Consider the following 24,231-nt stretch of genomic DNA (forward strand, 5'->3'; position numbering starts at 1 on the left):
GTCCCAATACTTTTGTTCAGTTTTCGTCATAAGTGTCCAAATACTTTTGTCTACTTTTAGTCCGAATTGTCCCAATACTTTTGTGTAGTGTACCTACCTTGTCTGCATTGTGTGGGCACGCTGGTGCTTCCTGCTTTTAAGCAGCCTTCTTGAAAAAACAGCAGCATCAGCGCAGCGGCTCTTTGAAGGGTCATAAAATCCAAACCGGAGCCGGTATTAAAACTCTTTCGATAACTTTTAATCAAAAGGGTTCAATCTCTCTCCTGTGTTAGTTTGAAGCCGAAACAACAAACACGCTCAGAGGAGATAATGTTTGAAGAAAGGTGACCGGTTTTTAAAAAAATGTTGTGTTGAAGGGGGAATAGCAAGCTTCTTGTAGATTTTTGCTGGGGGTTGTCAATTTATGAAATGTAGGTCTAAGTGAGACCTACGGAGAGGATTTTGTTTCATGTCTCTCCGACCTTCCCAGTGGGAGTTACAGGCAGTTTTGTCATTTTTTCTTCCGAGGAGCAGTTTTTTCTCCGTTTTATTCAAAAATTGCTCTAGAGGGCAATTTTTAAATTTGGGGTTAGGTTTTTTTTATTAGATCACAATTTTTGCCAGTCCTGATGTGTGCGTTCAGTTTGGTGAGTTTTGAAGCATGTTAAGGGGGTCAAATTACAGCTCAAAAAGGCAAAAGTGACTGTTTTTAGTACTTTTTTGTCTTGAAGGGGGAATTGCCAACTTCCTGTTGATTTTTGCCCGAGGATATACAATTATGAAAACTAGGTCTAAGTCAAACCTACATAGAGGTTCTTGTTTCATGTCTCTCCGACCTTCCTAGTGGGAGTTACAGGCAGTCTAGTTTTTTTTTTCCTAGGGGGCGCTGGAGCGCAATTTTGAGTTTTGGGGTTCGTTTTTTTTTATAAAAAGACAATTTTCGCAGGTCCTGATGTGTGGGTCAAATATGGTGAGTTTTGAAGCATGTTAAGTGGGTCAAATTAGTGCTCAAAGAGGCGGCGGAAGAATAATAATAAAGAAAGAATAAAACCTTACAAATTCAATGGGTCCTTATGTCCCATTGCATAAGGACTCCCTGTGGGAGTCCTTATGCAATGGGCCATGCGGGCCCTAATAAACTCTAAATATGTGCATCTTTGAGCTTTACAACACATGCAGTACTAGTGATTGCACTTAAATACAATGACTAGTAAATGCACTTAAATTGTCTCTCACTAACTACATTACTTTTAATTGCACATAAATTGTGATTACGAATTATATAATACTATTAATTGCATGTACAATTTAAAAAACGTTTAATTGCTAATTATGTAATAATTGCATACAAAATGGTTGATAATTACTATTAGACTTAGACTCACTTTAATGATCCACAAGGGAAATTGTTCCACACGGTAGCTCAGTTACAAAGGATTGAAAGGACAATGCGGGTATTAATTGTGGCTAAAATTTTAATAAAATGTCTGATTACTAGTTATTTCGTACAAAAAATGTAGATAAATTGTGATTACAAATTATAATACTATTAATTGCATGAAAAATGTAAATTAAATGGTTTATTACTAAATATGTAATACTATTAATTGCACTTAAAATGTAAATTAAATGATTACTTGGTAAATTCACTTCAAATGTCTGATTACTAATTATAGTACTATTAATTGGACTTACAATGTAAATAAAATGTTTGATTAGTAAGTAATATTAATAGAACTTAAAATGTGTACTAATTATATAATACTGTTGCACTTAAAATGTAAACAAAATGGATACTAATTATGTAATACAACTCAATGCACTTACAATGATTACTAATTATAATACTAATAATTTCACTTATGATTACTAATAACACTATTAATTGCACTTAAAATGTAAATAAAGTGTCTGATTACTTATTTGGTAAATGCACTTCAAATGTCTACTAATTATAATACTATTAATTGCACTTACAATGTAAATGAAATGTTTGATTAGTATTTAATATTAGTAGCACTTAAAATGTTTACTAATTATATAATACTATTGCACTTAAAATGTAAACAAAATGGATACTAATGATGTAATACAATTCATTGCACTTAAAATGATTACTAATTATAATAATAAAGTACCAATGATTGTCACACAAAATTATTCTCTGCATTTGACCCATCCCCTTGTTCACCCCCCTGGGAGGTGAGGGGAGCAGTGGGCAGCAGCGGTGGCCGCGCCCGGGAATCATTTTTGGTGATTTAACCCCCAATTCCCACCCTTGATGCTCAGTGCCAAGCAGGGAGGTAATGGCTCCCATTTTTATAGTCTTTGGTATGACTCGGGCGGGGGTTTGAACTCACAACCTACCCATCTCAGGGCGGACACTCTAACCACAAGGCCACTGAGTAGGTGAATGCACTTAAAATGTCTATCACTAATTACATTACTTTTGATTGCACATAAATTGTGATTACTAATTAGATAATACTAATACTTGCATGTAGATAAAAAGGTTGATTACTATTAATTGCAACTAAAATTTAAAGGAAATGTCTGATTACTAGTTATTTCATGCAAATGATTGCACTTAAAATGTATTGTGATTACAAATTATAACGCTATTAATTAAATTAAATGGTTGATTACTAACTATATAATACTATTAATTGCACTTAAAATGTCTGATTACAAATTATAATACTATTAATTGCATGTAAAATGTAAATAAAATGTTTGATTCGTAATTATATAATACTATTAATAGCAATTAAAATTTTGACTATATAATACTATTGCACTTAAAATGTAAACAAATTGTATACTAATTATGTAATACAATTCCATCCCATCCATTTTTCTACCTCTTGTCCCTTTTGGGGTGGCGGGGGAGGGTGCTGGAGCCTATCTCAAGCTGCATTCGGGCGGAAGGCGGGATACACCCAGGCCTTGCACTTAAAATGATTACTAATTATAATACTAATAATTTCACTTATGATTACTAATAACACTATTTGTAGGATCCATTTAAGGCCTCCTTATTTTTGTGTTGGCATTACTTTCTTTTGTCACTAGGTGGCGGGCTTTTTGGTTGAGCAGTGCAGGGGGGGAAGCCATATGTAGGAGCACACCTGAGTCCTTTCTCGTTTGGCTCACCTATGCCTTCCCCCCTGCACTGCTCAACCAAAAAGCCCGCCACCTAGTGACAAAAGAAAGTAATGCCAACACAAAAATAAGGATGCCTTATGTCTGGTGGCAAAGATGATGTACAGCCACAAGGTAGCAAAAATGTGGATCCTGAAAAAGGAAAATGTACAATATTTTGAAAAGGAAAAAAGAGCCATAAAATATACTGCCAAAGGCTTGGAAATGAAGATTGCCATTACACTATTAATTGCACTTAAAACGTCTGATTTTGACTAATTACAGTCCAAGTAAATGTAAATGTATGTCTTAACTGCAGACGTAAAGTGGGAGTTTATTTTGAAATATGTGCTTTTGTTTTGACACCGATCAACCAGAAGTTGAGAGGAGACTATGGCGTTAGGTGAAGTGGCGAAAAATATTATTTGACATTTTATTTACATTGTAGCCGAACTAAATGCAGTCAACAATATTATAATTATTTATTGATGTTATTATCTTTAATAAAAGAAACAGACGGGCCCTTCCTTCTACGTCACTTCCTTAGCGACAAGCCGCCACTCCGTTGCTAGGCAACCCCGGCTTCCTGCTCAAAGACAGCCGGCTGCTGGCACGCGCCGGCTCAGCGCGCTTACGCTAACTTTTTAAAATCGGACATTTTCAAGTGTCGAAGGTAGTAAAAAAAAAAGTGTTCCGTGATGGCCAACGCGCACAGGAACAACGTGCTGGTCACGTCGTGTCTCAGGAGGCCCGTGGACCCTCACACCAAGGCGCCGTTAGCGTCCTATGAGCGGGACGAGGCGGCGTCCTACTCGGCCACAGGTCACGTGGGCGGCCGCCACTGCGAGGAGGAGGTAACAAGATGGCCGCCAAATGACTCAGCAAATATTTCACAAAATCGCTCAACAAATGAGTTAAAAGTCAGAATATCGTTAGAAATATCATGTTTAAAGTCAATACGCTTCATTGCGTCGTCTAATGTTACATGGACACTTTGAGGTCAGGTGGGTTTAATGAGAACATTGAAGTCAAAAGTGCTGACCCTTGCTATTTTTTCATTGTTAGCATATTAGCATGCTAGCTTTTTTTTAATAACCTGCTCACAGTTGTTAGCATTCTAATATTAGCATGCTAGCTATTTTTTAATAACAGCACACAATTGTTAGCATATTAGCATGCTAGCTTTTTTTAAATGACCCGCTCACATTTGTTAGCATTGTAATATTAGCATGCTAGCTTTTTTTAATGACCCGCACACAAATGTTAGCATATTAGCATGCTAGCTTTTTTTTAATAACCTGCTCACAGTTGTTAGCATTCTAATATTAGCATGCTAGCTATTTTTTAATAACAGCACACAGTTGTTAGCATATTAGCATGCTAGCTTTTTTTAATGACGCGCACACAATTGTTAGCATATTAGCATGCAAGCTTTTTTTTAATAACCTGCTCACAGTTGTTAGCATTCTAATATTAGCATGCTAGCTATTTTTTAATAACAGCACACAATTGTTAGCATATTAGCATGCTAGCTTTTTTAATGACCCGCTCACATTTGTTAGCATTGTAATATTAGCATGCTAGCTTTTTTTAATGACCCGCACACAAATGTTAGTATATTAGCATGCTAGCTTTTTTTCAATAACCTGCTCACAGTTGTTAGCATTATAATATTAGCATGCTAACTATTTTTTGATAACAGCACACAATTGTTAGCATATTAGCATGCTAGCTTTTTTAATGACCCGCTCACATTTGTTAACATTGTAATATTAGCATGCTAGCTTTTTTTAATGACCCGCACACAAATGTTAGCATATTAGCATGCTAGCTTTTTTAAAAATAACCTGCTCACAGTTGTTAGCATTCTAATATTAGCACGCTAGCTATTTTTTAATAACAACACACAATTGTTAGCATATTAGCATGCTAGCTTTTTTAATGACCCGCACACAAATGTTAGCATATTAGCATGCTAGCTTTTTTTTATAACCCGCTCACAGTTGTTAGCATTCTAATATTAGCATGCTAGCTATTTTTTAATAACAGCACACAATTGTTAGCATATTAGCATGCTAGCTTTTTTTAATGACCCGCTCACAGTTGTTAGCATTCTAATATTAGCATGCTAGCTATTTTTTAATAACAGCACACAATTGTTAGCATATTAGCATGCTAGCTTTTTTAATGACCCGCTCACATTTGTTAGCATTGTAATATTAGCATGCTAGCTTTTTTTAATGACCCGCACACAAATGTTAGCATATTAGCATGCTAGCTTTTTTTTAATAACCTGCTCACAGTTGTTAGCATTCTAATATTAGCATGCTAGCTATTTTTTAATAACAGCACACAGTTGTTAGTATATTAGCATGCTAGCTTTTTTAATGACCCGCTCACATTTGTTAGCATTGTAATATTAGCATGCTAGCTTTTTTTAATGACCCGCACACAAATGTTAGCATATTAGCATGCTAGCTTTTTTTTTAATAACCTGCTCACAGTTGTTAGCATTCTAATATTAGCATGCTAGCTATTTTTTAATAACAGCACACAATTGTTAGCATATTAGCATGCTAGCTTTTTTTAATGACCCACACACAATTGTTAGTATATTAGCATGCTAGCTTTTTTTAATGACCCGCTCATAGTTGTTAGCATTCTAATATTAGCATGCTAGCTATTTTTTAATAACAGCACACAATTGTTAGCATATTAGCATGCTAGCTTTTTTTAATGACCCGCTCACAGTTGTTAGCATTCTAATATTAGCATGCTAGCTTTTTTTTAATGACCCGCTCACATTTGTTTGCATTGTAATATTAGCATGCTAGCTTTTTTTAATAACCCGCACACAGTTGTTAGCATTCTAATATTAGCATGCTAGCTATTTTTTAATAACAGCACACAATTGTTAGCATATTAGCATGCTAGCTTTTTTAATGACCCGCTCACATTTGTTAACATTGTAATATTAGCATGCTAGCTTTTTTGAATGACCCGCACACAAATGTTAGCATATTAGCATGCTAGCTTTTTTTTAAATAACCTGCTCACAGTTGTTAGCATTCTAATATTAGCATGCTAGCTATTTTTTAATAACAGCACACAATTGTTAGCATATTAGCATGCTAGCTTTTTTAATGACCCGCACACAAATGTTAGCATATTAGCATGCTAGCTTTTTTTTAAATAACCTGCTCACAGTTGTTAGCATTCTAATATTAGCATGCTAGCTATTTTTTAATAACAGCACACAATTGTTAGCATATTAGCATGCTGGCTTTTTTAATGACCCGCTCACATTTGTTAACATTGTAATATTAGCATGCTAGCTTTTTTTAATGACCCGCACACAAATGTTAGCATATTAGCATGCTAGCTTTTTTTTAAATAACCTGCTCACAGTTGTTAGCATTCTAATATTAGCATGCTAGCTATTTTTTAATAACAGCACACAATTGTTAGCATATTAGCATGCTAGCTTTTTTTAATGACCCGCTCACATTTGTTAACATTGTAATATTAGCATGCTAGCTTTTTTTAATGACCCGCACACAAATGTTAGCATATTAGCATGCTAGCTTTTTTTTAAATAACCTGCTCACAGTTGTTAGCATTCTAATATTAGCATGCTAGCTATTTTTTAATAACAGCACACAATTGTTAGCATATTAGCATGCTAGCTTTTTTAATGACCCGCACACAATTGTTAGCATATTAGCATGCTAGCTTTTTTTAATAACCTGCTCACAGTTGTTAGCATTCTAATATTAGCATGCTAGCTATTTTTTAATAACAGCACACAATTGTTAGCATATTAGCATGCTAGCTTTTTTTTAATGACCCGCTCACATTTGTTTGCATTGTAATATTAGCATGCTAGCTTTTTTTAATGACCCGCACACAAATGTTAGCATATTAGCATGCTAGCTTTTTTTTAATAACCTGCTCACAGTTGTTAGCATTCTAATATTAGCATGCTAGCTATTTTTTAATAACAGCACACAATTGTTAGCATTTTAGCATGCTAGCTTTTTTAATGACCCGCACACAATTGTTAGCATATTAGCATGCTAGCTTTTTTTAATGACCCGCTCACATTTGTTAGCATTGTAATATTAGCATGATAGCTATTTTTTAATAACAGCACACAATTGTTAGCATATTAGCATGCAAGCTTTTTTTAATAACCTGCTCACAGTTGTTAGCATTCTAATATTAGCATGCTAGCTTTTTTTAATGACCCGCACACAATTGTTAGCATATTAGCATGCTAGCTTTTTTTAATGACCCGCTCACATTTGTTAGCATTCTAATATTAGCATGCTAGCTTTTTTTTAATGACCCGCGCACAAATGTTAGCATATTAGCATGCTAGCTTTTTTTAATAACCTGCTCACAGTTGTTAGCATTCTAATATTAGCATGCTAGCTATTTTTTAATAACAGCACACAATTGTTAGCATTTTAGCATGCTAGCTTTTTTAATGACCCGCACACAATTGTTAGCATATTAGCATGCTAGCTTTTTTTAATGACCCGCTCACATTTGTTAGCATTGTAATATTAGCATGCTAGCTATTTTTTAATAACAGCACACAATTGTTAGCATATTAGCATGCAAGCTTTTTTTAATAACCTGCTCACAGTTGTTAGCATTCTAATATTAGCATGCTAGCTTTTTTTAATGACCCGCACACAATTGTTAGCATATTAGCATGCTAGCTTTTTTTAATGACCCGCTCACATTTGTTAGCATTCTAATATTAGCATGCTAGCTTTTTTTTAATGACCCGCGCACAAATATTAGCATATTAGCATGCTAGCTTTTTTTAATAACCTGCTCACAGTTGTTAGCATTCTAATATAAGCATGCTAGCTTTTTTTAATGACCCGCTCACAGTTGTTAGCATATTAGCATGCTAGCTATTTTTAATAACCTGCTCACAGTTGTTAGCATTCTAATATAGCATGCTAGCTTTTTTTAATAACTTGCTCACAGTTGTTAGCATTCTAATATTAGCATGCTAGCTTTTTTAATGACCCACACACAATTGTTAGCATATTAGCATGCTAGCTTTTTTAATGACCTGCTCACAGTTGTTAGCATTAAATATTAGCATGCTAGCTTTTTTTTTGCTAATTTTGCAGTTATTCACTTCAGTGTCAATATTTTGTTACCCGACAAATGATTCATGTTAGCATGCTAATGTAGTATGCTAGCTTTTTTTTTTTTAGCTAATTTTGTAGGTATACTTCTCAGTCCTATTTTGCTACTTAATGACCCTGAAAGGGACAAGCGGTAGGAAATGGATGAATGGATGCTAATGTTAGCATGCTAGTATTTTAAACCACATTTTCAGGCTCATACCTTGAAGTATTATAGTTTGTATAATATTATATCTTGTCTTTGCAGTCTATTCAATTGAATATAAGTTGAAAAGGATTTGTTGTATTCTCTTTTTATTTACCATTTACACAACGTGACAACTTCACTGCTTTTGTAATTCTTTGACAAAAAAATCTATATATTGTCCTGGTTTTGAAGGTGAAAACTAGCAAACTGGCCCCCCCATCCTTTAGTTTGTGTTAGTCCACATTCTGGGTGTAATCCTTTATCCTGTTTGTTCACGCACATTCCTCCTTTGTGTCGCGCTGATCTCACGCCGCCATGTTGAGTCGCCCCGGTGGGTCGGCCATATGCTCCACCTCCACCCCAAATACCCTAATAGGCTCACACCCGAGACCAGCTCTGCAGGCTCGAGTGGGCACTTTGTAGCCAAACACCCTAACATGACCTTTAGAATAGAATAGAAAGTACTTTATTGATCCCTGGGGGGAATTCAGCACCACAGTTCGCTCACAATAAACAATAAACACTTTTTTTTATTTTTTTTACATGTGAATAATATAAAAACAGTCTATTATAAAACATTATTCACATGTGAATAATATAAATACAGTCTATTATACAACATTATTCACATGTGAATAATATAAATACAGTCTATTATACAGCATTATTCACATGTGAATAATATAAATACAGTCTATTATACAGCATTATTCACATGTGAATAACATAAATACAGTCTATTATACAGCATTATTCACATGTGAATAACATAAATACAGTCTATTATACAGCATTATTCACATGTGAATAACATAAATACAGTCTATTATACAGCATTATTCACATGTGAATAACATAAAGACAGTCTATTATACAGCATTATTCACATGTGAATAATATAAATACAGTCTATTATACAGCATTATTCACATGTGAATGACATAAATACAGTATTATACAGCATTATATATGTATATATATATATATATATTTATATGTATAGCTCGGTTGGTAGAGCGGCCGTGCCAGCAACATGGGGGTTGCAGGTTCGATCCCCGCTTCCGCCATCCTAGTCACTGCCGTTGTGTCCTTGGGCAAGACACTTTACCCACGTGCTCCCAGTGCCACCCACAATGCTTTAAATGTAACTTAGATATTGGGTTTCACAATGTAAAGCGCTTTTAGTCACTTGAGAAAAAGCGCTATAAAAATGTAATTCACACTTCACTTCATTATTCACATGGGAATGACATAAATACAATCTATTATACAGCATTATTCACATGTGAATAACAAATAGAGTCTGTTATATAGCATTATTGACATGTGAATAACATAAATACAGTCTATTATACAGCATTATTGACATGTGAATAACATAAATACAGTCTATTATACAGCATTATTCACATGTGAATAATATGAATACAGTCTATTATCCAGCATTATTCACGTGTGAATAACAAAAACACAGTCTATTATACAGCATTATTCACATGTGAATAATATAAATACAGTCTATTATACAGCATTATTCACATGTGAATAACATAAATACAGTCTATTATACAGCATCATTCACATGTGAATAATATACAGCATTATTCACATGTGAATAACATAAATACAGTCTATAATACAGCATCATTCACATGTGAATAATATACAGCATTATTCACATGTGAATAATATAAATACAGTATTATACAGCGTTATTCACACGTGAATAATATAAATACAGTATTATACAGCATTATTCACATGTGAATAATATAAATAGTCTATTATACAGCATTATTCACATGTGAATGACATAAATACAGTCTATTATACAGCATTATTCACATGTGAATAATATAAATAGTCTATTATACAGCATTATTCACATGTGAATAACATAAATACAGTCTATTATACACAGGGGCGCCGAAAAGGGGGGGTAAAGGAGACGGATTCTAGGGGCCCATGATGGAGGGGGGCCCAGAGAGGCCCCTAATGATGATGAAATTATAATACAGAAAAAATAATGACACTGTGTTGGGGGCCCTGTAAAGATTCTTTTCATGGGGCCCAAAATCCCTAGCGGCGCCCCTGATTATACAGCATTATTCACATGTGAATAACATAAATACAGTCTATTATATAGCATTATTCACATGTGAATAATATAAATACACTCTGTTATACAGCATTATTCACATGTGAATAACATAAATACAGTCTATTATACAGCATTATTCACACACATGTGAATACTATAAATAGTCTATTATACAGCATTATTCACATGTGAATAACATAAATACAGTCTATTATACAGCATTATTCACATGTGAATAATATAAATACAGTCTATTATACAGCATTATTCACATGTGAATAACATAAATACAGTCTATTGTACAGCATTATTCACATGTGAATAATATAAATACACTCTATTATACAGCATTATTCACATGTGAATAACATAAATACAGTCTATTATACAGCATTATTCACACACATGTGAATACTATAAATAGTCTATTATACAGCATTATTCACATGTGAATAACATAAATACAGTCTATTATACAGCATTATTCACATGTGAATAATATAAATACAGTATTATACAGCGTTATTCACACGTGAATAATATAAATACAGTATTATACAGCATTATTCACATGTGAATAATATAAATAGTCTATTATACAGCATTATTCACATGTGAATAACATAAATACAGTCTATTATACACAGGGGCGCCGAAAAGGGGGGGTAAAGGAGACGGATTCTAGGGGCCCATGATGGAGGGGGGCCCAGAGAGGCCCCTAATGATGATGAAATTATAATACAGAAAAAATAATGACACTGTGTTGGGGGCCCTGTAAAGATTCTTTTCATGGGGCCCAAAATCCCTAGCGGCGCCCCTGATTATACAGCATTATTCACATGTGAATAACATAAATACAGTCTATTATATAGCATTATTCACATGTGAATAATATAAATACACTCTATTATACAGCATTATTCACATGTGAATAACATAAATACAGTCTATTATACAGCATTATTCACACACATGTGAATACTATAAATAGTCTATTATACAGCATTATTCACATGTGAATAACATAAATACAGTCTATTATACAGCATTATTCACATGTGAATAATATAAATACAATCTATTATACAGCATTATTCACATGTGAATAACATAAATACAGTCTATTGTACAGCATTATTCACATGTGAATAATATAAATACACTCTATTATACAGCATTATTCACATGTGAATAACATAAATACAGTCTATTATACAGCATTATTCACACACATGTGAATACTATAAATAGTCTATTATACAGCATTATTCACATGTGAATAACATAAATACAGTCTATTATACAGCATTATTCACATGTGAATAATATAAATACAGTATTATACAGCGTTATTCACACGTGAATAATATAAATACAGTATTATACAGCATTATTCACATGTGAATAATATAAATAGTCTATTATACAGCATTATTCACATGTGAATAACATAAATACAGTCTATTATACACAGGGGCGCCGAAAAGGGGGGGTAAAGGAGACGGATTCTAGGGGCCCATGATGGAGGGGGGCCCAGAGAGGCCCCTAATGATGATGAAATTATAATACAGAAAAAATAATGACACTGTGTTGGGGGCCCTGTAAAGATTCTTTTCATGGGGCCCAAAATCCCTAGCGGCGCCCCTGATTATACAGCATTATTCACATGTGAATAACATAAATACACTCTATTATACAGCATTATTCACATGTGAATAACATAAATACAGTCTATTATACAGCATTATTCACACACATGTGAATACTATAAATAGTCTATTATACAGCATTATTCACATGTGAATAACATAAATACAGTCTATTATACAGCATTATTCACATGTGAATAATATAAATACAGTCTATTATACAGCATTATTCACATGTGAATAACATAAATACAGTCTATTGTACAGCATTATTCACATGTGAATAATATAAATACACTCTATTATACAGCATTATTCACATGTGAATAACATAAATACAGTCTATTATACAGCATTATTCACACACATGTGAATACTATAAATAGTCTATTATACAGCATTATTCACATGTGAATAACATAAATACAGTCTATTATACAGCATTATTCACATGTGAATAATATAAATACAGTATTATACAGCGTTATTCACACGTGAATAATATAAATACAGTATTATACAGCATTATTCACATGTGAATAATATAAATACACTCTATTATACAGCATTATTCACATGTGAATAACATAAATACAGTCTATTATACAGCATTATTCACACACATGTGAATACTATAAATAGTCTATTATACAGCATTATTCACATGTGAATAACATAAATACAGTCTATTATACAGCATTATTCACATGTGAATAATATAAATACAGTATTATACAGCGTTATTCACACGTGAATAATATAAATACAGTATTATACAGCATTATTCACATGTGAATAATATAAATAGTCTATTATACAGCATTATTCACATGTGAATAACATAAATACAGTCTATTATACACAGGGGCGCCGAAAAGGGGGGGTAAAGGAGACGAATTCTAGGGGCCCATGATGGAGGGGGGCCCAGAGAGGCCCCTAATGATGATGAAATTATAATACAGAAAAAATAATGACAGTGTTGGGGGCCCTGTAAAGATTCTTTTCATGGGGCCCAAAATCCCTAGCGGCGCCCCTGATTATACAGCATTATTCACATGTGAATAACATAAATACAGTCTATTATATAGCATTATTCACATGTGAATAATATAAATACACTCTATTATACAGCATTATTCACATGTGAATAACATAAATACAGTCTATTATACAGCATTATTCACACACATGTGAATACTATAAATAGTCTATTATACAGCATTATTCACATGTGAATAACATAAATACAGTCTATTATACAGCATTATTCACATGTGAATAATATAAATACAGTCTATTATACAGCATTATTCACATGTGAATAACATAAATACAGTCTATTGTACAGCATTATTCACATGTGAATAATATAAATACACTCTATTATACAGCATTATTCACATGTGAATAACATAAATACAGTCTATTATACAGCATTATTCACACACATGTGAATACTATAAATAGTCTATTATACAGCATTATTCACATGTGAATAACATAAATACAGTCTATTATACAGCATTATTCACATGTGAATAACATAAATACAGTATTATACAGCGTTATTCACACGTGAATAATATAAATACAGTATTATACAGCATTATTCACATGTGAATAATATAAATAGTCTATTATACAGCATTATTCACATGTGAATAACATAAATACAGTCTATTATACACAGGGGCGCCGAAAAGGGGGGGGGTAAAGGAGACGGATTCTAGGGGCCCATGATGGAGGGGGGCCCAGAGAGGCCCCTAATGATGATGAAATTATAATACAGAAAAAATAATGACACTGTGTTGGGGGCCCTGTAAAGATTCTTTTCATGGGGCCCAAAATCCCTAGCGGCGCCCCTGATTATACAGCATTATTCACATGTGAATAACATAAATACAGTCTATTATATAGCATTATTCACATGTGAATAATATAAATACACTCTATTATACAGCATTATTCACATGTGAATAACATAAATACAGTCTATTATACAGCATTATTCACACACATGTGAATACTATAAATAATCTATTATACAGCATTATTCACATGTGAATAACATAAATACAGTCTATTATACAGCATTATTCACATGTGAATAATATAAATACAGTCTATTATACAGCATTATTCACATGTGAATAACATAAATACAGTCTATTGTACAGCATTATTCACATGTGAATAATATAAATACACTCTATTATACAGCATTATTCACATGTGAATAACATAAATACAGTCTATTATACAGCATTATTCACACACATGTGAATACTATAAATAGTCTATTATACAGCATTATTCACATGTGAATAACATAAATACAGTCTATTATACAGCATTATTCACATGTGAATAATATAAATACAGTCTATTATACAGCATTATTCACATGTGAATAACATAAATACAGTCTATTATACAGCATTATTCACATGTGAATAACATAAATACAGTCTATTATACAGCATTATTCACATGTGAATAATATAAATACAGTCTATTATACAGCATTATTCACATGTGAATAATATAAATACAGTATTATACAGCGTTATTCACACGTGAATAATATAAATACAGTCTATTATACAGCATTATTCACATGTGAATAATATAAATACAGTATTATACAGCGTTATTCACACGTGAATAATATAAATACAGTATTATACAGCATTATTCACATGTGAATAATATAAATAGTCTATTATACAGCATTATTCACATGTGAATAACATAAATACAGTCTATTATACACAGGGGCGCCGAAAAGGGGGGGTAAAGGAGACGGATTCTACGGGCCCATGATGGAGGGGGGCCCAGAGAGGCCCCTAATGATGATGAAATTATAATACAGAAAAAATAATGACACTGTGTTGGGGGCCCTGTAAAGATTCTTTTCATGGGGCCCAAAATCCCTAGCGGCGCCCCTGATTATACAGCATTATTCACATGTGAATAACATAAATACAGTCTATTATACAGCATTATTCACATGTGAATACTATAAATACAGTCTATTATACAGCATTATTCACATGTGAATAATGTAAATACAGTCTATTATACAGCATTATTCACAAGTGAATAATATATTTGCCCCTCCCCCAGGTGGAGCCCGAGGACCCGGGCCCCGCCTTGTACGAGGGAGACTACCCGCGGTGGAAGAGGGAGCGCATGGACCTGCGTGAGATCTTCTTCTCCAACGAGGAGTACTACAGCAAGCTGGAGGAGAGTAAAAAGGCCCACCTGCGCACCATGGCGGAGCTGGAGAACATGTACCACCACAAGTTGCAGCTGCACGCCGGCGACGCCGCTCAAAGGTCAGCGCCGTGCTCCATTCTTACTGCGCTTGGCCTGACAGGGGGCGCTATGGCTCTTTTGATCCATTTTATACTTTTATACAGCATCAAAGCCTTTTAAAAGCAGGACCATTTGATTATTCCTAAAAACAACATGGCTGGACACTTCATTAGGTACACCATCCAACAACAGCTTTTGCTTTACAGCAAAACATCCAAGAAACAAGAAATATAAATCACAATAGAAATTGTTTGTGAATGTTGTACAGAAATATACGGAGCCCCTATGGGGGAAAAAAAATTTTTAATTTTTATTTATTTATTTATTTATTTTTTAGACATGTATCTCGTGCGCTCAAGAAACTTTGTATGAAGTTATAACAAAAAAATAAATAAATAAATACATTTTTTGACATGTATCTAAAAAACATAAAATACTTTTTTTTTTGTTATAACTTTATAAAAAGTTTCTACTGCGCATGAGATAATTTCTCGTGCGCACGAGATGTCTAAAAAAAAAATTAAAAATGTTTTTGTTATAACTTTATAAAAAGTTTCTACTGCGCACGAGATACATGTCTAAAAAATGTTTTTTAAATGTTTTTTTGTTATAACTTTATAAAAAGTTTCTTGTGCGCATGAAAAAAAACAAAAAACATTTTTAGACATGTATCTCATGCGCACGAGATAGTTTTTCTGGGCACGAGATGCATGTCTAAAAATAAAAAAAATAGTTTTAGTTTTTTGTTATAACTTTATAAAAAGTTTCTTTCGCGCACAAAATACATGTCTAAAAAAAAAATTTTAAATGTTTTTTGTTATAACTTTATAAACAGTTTCTACTGCGCACGAGATACATGTCTAAAAAATGTTTTTTAAATGTTTTTTTGTTATAACTTTATAAAAAGTTTCTTGTGCGCATGAAAAAAAAAAAAACATTTTTAGACATGTATTTTTAGACATGTATCTCATGCGCACGAGATAGTTTTTCTGCGCACGAGATACATGTCTAAAAATAAAAAAAATAGTTTTTGTTTTTTTGTTATAACTTTATAAAAAGTTTCTTTCGCGCACGAAATACATGTCTAAAAAAAAAATGTTAAATGTTTTTTGTTATAACTTTATAAACAGTTTCTAACGAGATACATGTCTAAAAAATGTTTTTTAAATGTTTTTTTGTTATAACTTTATAAAAAGTTTCTTGTGCGCATGAAAAAAAAAAAAAAACATTTTTAGACATGTATTTTTAGACATGTATCTCATGCGCACGAGATAGTTTTTCTGGGCACGAGATGCATGTCTAAAAATAAAAAAAATTGTTTTTGTTTTTTGTTATAACTTTATAAAAAGTTTCTTGTGCGCACGAAATACATGTCTAAAAAAAAATTTTAAATGTTTTTTGTTATAACTTTATAAACAGTTTCTACTGCGCACGAGATAATTTCTCGTGCGCACGAGATACATGTCTAAAAAATGTTTTTTAAATGTTTTTTTGTTATAACTTTATAAAAAGTTTCTTGTGCGCATGAAAAAAAAAAAACATTTTTAGACATGTATTTTTAGACATGTATCTCATGCGCACGAGATAGTTTTTCTGGGCACGAGATGCATGTCTAAAAATAAAAAAAATAGTTTTTGTTTTTTTGTTATAACTTTATAAAAAGTTTCTTGTGCGCACGAGATACATGTCTAAAAAAAAATTTAAAAATGTTTTTTGTTATAACTTTATAAAAAGTTTCTACTGCGCACGAGATAGTTTCTTGTGCGCACGAGATACATGTCTAAAAAAAATTGTTTTTAATGTTTTTTTGTTATAACTTTATAAAAAGTTTCTACTGCGCACGATATACATGTCTAAAAAAAAATTAAAAATGTTTTTGTTATAACTTTATAAAAAGTTTCTACTGCGCACGAGATAGTTTCTTGTGCGCACGAGATACATGTCTAAAAAAAATTTATTTTAATGTTTTTTTGTTTTAACTTTATAAAAAGTTTCTACTGCGCACGAGATACATGTCTAAAAAAAAAATTAAAAATGTTTTTGTTATAACTTTATAAAAAGTTTCTTGTGCGCACGAGATACATGTCTAAAAAAAAAAATTAAAAATGTTTTTTGTTATAACTTTATAAAAAGTTTCTACTGCGCACGAGATAGTTTCTTGTGTGCATGAGATACATGTCTAAAAAATGTTTTTTAAATGTTTTTTTGTTATAACTTTATAAAAAGTTTCTTGTGCGCATGAAAAAAAAATAAAACATTTTTAGACATGTATTTTTAGACATGTATCTCATGCGCACGAGATAGTTTTTCTGCGCACGAGATACATGTCTAAAAATAAAAAAAATTGTTTTTGTTTTTTGTTATAACTTTATAAAAAGTTTCTTGTGCGCACGAGATACATGTCTAAAAAAAAATTAAAAATGTTTTTTTGTTATAACTTTATAAAAAGTTTCTACTGCGCACGAGATAGTTTCTTGTGCGCACGAGATACATGTCTAAAAAAAATTGTTTTTAATGTTTTTTTGTTATAACTTTACAAAAAGTTTCTACTGCGCACGATATACATGTCTAAAAAAAAATTAAAAATGTTTTTGTTATAACTTTATAAAAAGTTTCTTGTGCGCACGAGATACATGTCTAAAAAAAAAAATTAAAAATGTTTTTTGTTATAACTTTATAAAAAGTTTCTACTGCGCACGAGATAGTTTCTTGTGCGCACGAGATACATGTCTAAAAAAAAAGTATTTTAATGTTTTTTTGTTTTAACTTTATAAAAAGTTTCTACTGCGCACGAGATACATGTCTAAAAAAAAAATTAAAAATGTTTTTGTTATAACTTTATAAAAAGTTTCTTGTGCGCACGAGATACATGTCTAAAAAAAAAAATTAAAAATGTTTTTTGTTATAACTTTATAAAAAGTTTCTACTGCGCACGAGATAGTTTCTTGTGCGTACATGTCTAAAAAAAAATGTTTTTAATGTTTTTTTGTTTTAACTTTATAAAAAGTTTCTACTGCGCACGAGATACATGTCTAAAAAAAAATTAAAAATGTTTTTGTTATAACTTTATAAAAAGTTTCTTGTGCGCACGAGATACATGTCTAAAAAAAAAAATTAAAAATGTTTTTTGTTATAACTTTATAAACAGTTTCTACTGCGCACGAGATAATTTCTCGTGCGCACGAGATACATGTCTAAAAAAATTTTTTAAATGTTTTTTTGTTATAACTTTATAAAAAGTTTCTTGTGCGCATGAAAAAAAAATAAAACATTTTTAGACATGTATTTTTAGACATGTATCTCATGCGCACGAGATAGTTTTTCTGGGCACGAGATGCATGTCTAAAAATAAAAAAAATAGTTTTTGTTTTTTTGTTATAACTTTATAAAAAGTTTCTTTTGCGCACGAAATACATGTCTAAAAAAAAAAATTTAAAATGTTTTTTGTTATAACTTTATAAACAGTTTCTACTGCGCACGAGATACATGTCTAAAAAATGTTTTTTAAATGTTTTTTTGTTATAACTTTATAAAAAGTTTCTTGTGCGCATGAAAAAAAAAAAAAAACATTTTTAGACATGTATTTTTAGACATGTATCTCATGCGCACGAGATAGTTTTTCTGGGCACGAGATGCATGTCTAAAAATAAAAATAAATAGTTTTTGTTTTTTTGTTATAACTTTATAAAAAGTTTCTTTCGCGCACGAAATACATGTCTAAAAAAAAATTTTTAAATGTTTTTTGTTATAACTTTATAAAAAGTTTCTACTGCGCACGAGATAGTTTCTTGTGCGCACGAGATACATGTCTAAAAAAAATGTATTTTAATGTTTTTTTGTTTTAACTTTATAAAAAGTTTCTACTGCGCACGAGATAATTTCTCGTGCGCACGAGATACATGTCTAAAAAATGTTTTTTAAATGTTTTTTTGTTATAACTTTATAAAAAGTTTCTTGTGCGCATGAAAAAAAAATAAAACATTTTTAGACATGTATTTTTAGACATGTATCTCATGCGCACGAGATAGTTTTTCTGCGCACGAGATACATGTCTAAAAATTTAAAAAATTGTTTTTGTTTTTTGTTATAACTTTATAAAAAGTTTCTTGTGCGCACGAGATACATGTCTAAAAAAAAAATTAAAAATGTTTTTTTGTTATAACTTTATAAAAAGTTTCTACTGCGCACGAGATAGTTTCTTGTGCACACGAGATACATGTCTAAAAAAAATTTATTTTAATGTTTTTTTGTTTTAACTTTATAAAAAGTTTCTACTGCGCACGAGATACATGTCTAAAAAAAAATTAAAAATGTTTTTGTTATAACTTTATAAAAAGTTTCTTGTGCGCACGAGATACATGTCTAAAAAAAATTGTTTTTAATGTTTTTTGTTATAACTTTATAAAAAGTTTCTACTGCGCACGATATACATGTCTAAAAAAAAATTAAAAATGTTTTTGTTATAACTTTATAAAAAGTTTCTACTGCGCACGAGATAGTTTCTTGTGCGCACGAGATACATGTTAAAAAAAATGTATTTTAATGTTTTTTTGTTTTAACTTTATAAAAAGTTTCTACTGCGCACGAGATACATGTCTAAAAAAAAATTAAAAATGTTTTTGTTATAACTTTATAAAAAGTTTCTACTGCGCACGATATACATGTCTAAAAAAAAATTAAAAATGTTTTTGTTATAACTTTATAAAAAGTTTCTACTGCGCACGAGATAGTTTCTTGTGCGCACGAGATACATGTCTAAAAAATTTTTATTTTAATGTTTTTTTGTTTTAACTTTATAAAAAGTTTCTACTGCGCACGAGATACATGTCTAAAAAAAAATTAAAAATGTTTTTGTTATAACTTTATAAAAAGTTTCTACTGCGCACGAGATAGTTTCTTGTGCGCACGAGATACATGTCTAAAAAAAATTTATTTTAATGTTTTTTTGTTTTAACTTTATAAAAAGTTTCTACTGCGCACGAGATGTCTAAAAAAAAAATTAAAAATGTTTTTGTTATAACTTTATAAAAAGTTTCTACTGCGCACGAGATAGTTTCTTGTGCGCACGAGATACATGTCTAAAAAAAATTTATTTTAATGTTTTTTTGTTTTAACTTTATAAAAAGTTTCTACTGCGCACGAGATACATGTCTAAAAAAAAAATAAAAAATGTTTTTGTTATAACTTTATAAAAAGTTTCCTGTGCGCACGAGATACATGTCTAAAAAAAAAATTAAAAATGTTTTTGTTATAACTTTATAAAAAGTTTCTTGTGCGCACGAGATACATGTCTAAAAAAAAAATTAAAAATGTTTTTGTTATAACTTTATAAAAAGTTTCTTGTGCGCACGAGATACATGTCTAAAAAAAAAATTAAAAATGTTTTTGTTATAACTTTATAAAAAGTTTCTACTGCGCACGAGATACATGTCTAAAAAATGTTTTTTAAATGTTTTTTTGTTATAACTTTATAAAAAGTTTCTTGTGCGCATGAAAAAAAACAAAAACATTTTTAGACATGTATTTTTAGACGTGTATCTCATGCGCACGAGATAGTTTTTCTGGGCACGAGATGCATGTCTAAAAATAAAAAAAAATAGTTTTTGTTTTTTTGTTATAACTTTATAAAAAGTTTCTTGTGCGCACGAGATACATGTCTAAAAAAAAAATTAAAAATGTTTTTTTGTTATAACTTTATAAAAAGTTTCTACTGCGCACGAGATAGTTTCTTGTGCGCACGAGATACATGTCTAAAAAAAATTTATTTTAATGTTTTTTTGTTTTAACTTTATAAAAAGTTTCTACTGCGCACGATATACATGTCTAAAAAAAAATTTAAAATGTTTTTGTTATAACTTTATAAAAAGTTTCTACTGCGCACGAGATAGTTTCTTGTGCGCACGAGATACATGTCTAAAAAAAATGTATTTTAATGTTTTTTTGTTTTAACTTTATAAAAAGTTTCTACTGCGCACGAGATACATGTCTAAAAATAAAATTAAAAATGTTTTTGTTATAACTTTATAAAAAGTTTCTTGTGCGCACGAGATACATGTCTAAAAAAATAAATAAAAAATGTTTTTGTTATAACTTTATAAAAAGTTTCTACTGCGCTCGAGATACATGTCTAAAAAATGTTTTTTAAATGTTTTTTTGTTATAACTTTATAAAAAGTTTCTTGTGCGCATGAAAAAAACAAAAACATTTTTAGACATGTATTTTTAGACATGTATCTCATGCGCACGAGATAGTTTTTCTGGGCACGAGATGCATGTCTAAAAATAAAAAAAATAGTTTTTGTTTTTTTGTTATAACTTTATAAAAAGTTTCTTTCGCGCACGAAATACATGTCTAAAAAAAAATTTAAAATGTTTTTTGTTATAACTTTATAAACAGTTTCTACTGCGCACGAGATAATTTCTCGTGCGCACGAGATACATGTCTAAAAAATGTTTTTTAAATGTTTTTTTGTTATAACTTTATAAAAAGTTTCTTGTGCGCATGAAAAAAAAATAAAACATTTTTAGACATGTATTTTTAGACATGTATCTCATGCGCACGAGATAGTTTTTCTGCGCACGAGATACATGTCTAAAAATTAAAAAAATTGTTTTTGTTTTTTGTTATAACTTTATAAAAAGTTTCTTGTGCGCACGAGATACATGTCTAAAAAAAAAATTAAAAATGTTTTTTGTTATAACTTTATAAAAAGTTTCTACTGCGCACGAGATAGTTTCTTGTGCGCACGAGATACATGTCTAAAAAAAATAGTTTTTAATGTTTTTTTGTTATAACTTTATAAAAAGTTTCTACTGCGCACGATATACATGTCTAAAAAAAATTAAAAATGTTTTTGTTATAACTTTATAAAAAGTTTCTACTGCGCACGAGATAGTTTCTTGTGCGCACGAGATACATGTCTAAAAAAAATTTATTTTAATGTTTTTTTGTTTTAACTTTATAAAAAGTTTCTACTGCGCACGAGATACATGTCTAAAAAAAAAATTAAAAATGTTTTTGTTATAACTTTATAAAAAGTTTCTTGTGCGCACGAGATACATGTCTAAAAAAAAAATTAAAAATGTTTTTTGTTATAACTTTATAAAAAGTTTCTACTGCGCACGAGATAATTTCTTGTGCGCACGAGATACATGTCTAAAAAATTTTTATTTTAATGTTTTTTTGTTTTAACTTTATAAAAAGTTTCTACTGCGCACGAGATACATGTCTAAAAAAAAAATTTAAAATGTTTTTGTTATAACTTTATAAAAAGTTTCTACTGCGCACGAGATAGTTTCTTGTGCGCACGAGATACATGTCTAAAAAAAATGTATTTTAATGTTTTTTTGTTTTAACTTTATAAAAAGTTTCTACTGCGCACGAGATACATGTCTAAAAATAAAATTAAAAATGTTTTTGTTATAACTTTATAAAAAGTTTCTTGTGCGCACGAGATACATGTCTAAAAAAATAAATAAAAAATGTTTTTGTTATAACTTTATAAAAAGTTTCTACTGCGCTCGAGATACATGTCTAAAAAATGTTTTTTAAATGTTTTTTTGTTATAACTTTATAAAAAGTTTCTTGTGCGCATGAAAAAAAAAAAAACATTTTTAGACATGTATTTTTAGACATGTATCTCATGCGCACGAGATAGTTTTTCTGGGCACGAGATGCATGTCTAAAAATAAAAAAAATAGTTTTTGTTTTTTTGTTATAACTTTATAAAAAGTTTCTTTCGCGCACGAAATACATGTCTAAAAAAAAATTTAAAATGTTTTTTGTTATAACTTTATAAACAGTTTCTACTGCGCACGAGATAATTTCTCGTGCGCACGAGATACATGTCTAAAAAATGTTTTTTAAATGTTTTTTTGTTATAACTTTATAAAAAGTTTCTTGTGCGCATGAAAAAAAAATAAAACATTTTTAGACATGTATTTTTAGACATGTATCTCATGCGCACGAGATAGTTTTTCTGCGCACGAGATACATGTCTAAAAATTAAAAAAATTGTTTTTGTTTTTTGTTATAACTTTATAAAAAGTTTCTTGTGCGCACGAGATACATGTCTAAAAAAAAAATTAAAAATGTTTTTTGTTATAACTTTATAAAAAGTTTCTACTGCGCACGAGATAGTTTCTTGTGCGCACGAGATACATGTCTAAAAAAAATAGTTTTTAATGTTTTTTTGTTATAACTTTATAAAAAGTTTCTACTGCGCACGATATACATGTCTAAAAAAAATTAAAAATGTTTTTGTTATAACTTTATAAAAACTTTCTACTGCGCACGAGATAGTTTCTTGTGCGCACGAGATACATGTCTAAAAAAAAATTATTTTAATGTTTTTTTGTTTTAACTTTATAAAAAGTTTCTACTGCGCACGAGATACATGTCTAAAAAAAAAATTAAAAATGTTTTTGTTATAACTTTATAAAAAGTTTCTTGTGCGCACGAGATACATGTCTAAAAAAAAAAATTAAAAATGTTTTTTGTTATAACTTTATAAAAAGTTTCTACTGCGCACGAGATAATTTCTTGTGCGCACGAGATACATGTCTAAAAAATTTTTATTTTAATGTTTTTTTGTTTTAACTTTATAAAAAGTTTCTACTGCGCACGAGATACATGTCTAAAAAAAATTTTTTAAATGTTTTTGTTATAACTTTATAAAAAGTTTCT

General features: G+C 30.7%; 1 protein-coding gene across 2 annotated transcripts in view; it reads left to right on the forward strand.

Annotated features, from left to right (window-relative positions):
* The first annotated feature begins 3,725 nt into the window (after positions 1-3,725).
* The window catches only part of fam161a (FAM161 centrosomal protein A), a 28,898-nt gene continuing 8,392 nt past the window's right edge, over positions 3,726-24,231 (forward strand). Inside the window, exons 1-2 of one of the 2 annotated variants that reach the window (XM_061984600.2) lie at positions 3,726-3,974; positions 15,355-15,566. In XM_061984600.2, coding sequence (XP_061840584.1) covers positions 3,819-3,974; positions 15,355-15,566 — 368 coding nt within the window. In that variant the 5' untranslated portion in view covers positions 3,726-3,818. The other variant, XM_061984601.2, reaches the window with a different exon arrangement.

The sequence above is a fragment of the Nerophis lumbriciformis genome, linkage group LG25 (assembly GCF_033978685.3).
Source record: "Nerophis lumbriciformis linkage group LG25, RoL_Nlum_v2.1, whole genome shotgun sequence".
Lineage (NCBI taxonomy): Eukaryota > Metazoa > Chordata > Actinopteri > Syngnathiformes > Syngnathidae > Nerophis > Nerophis lumbriciformis.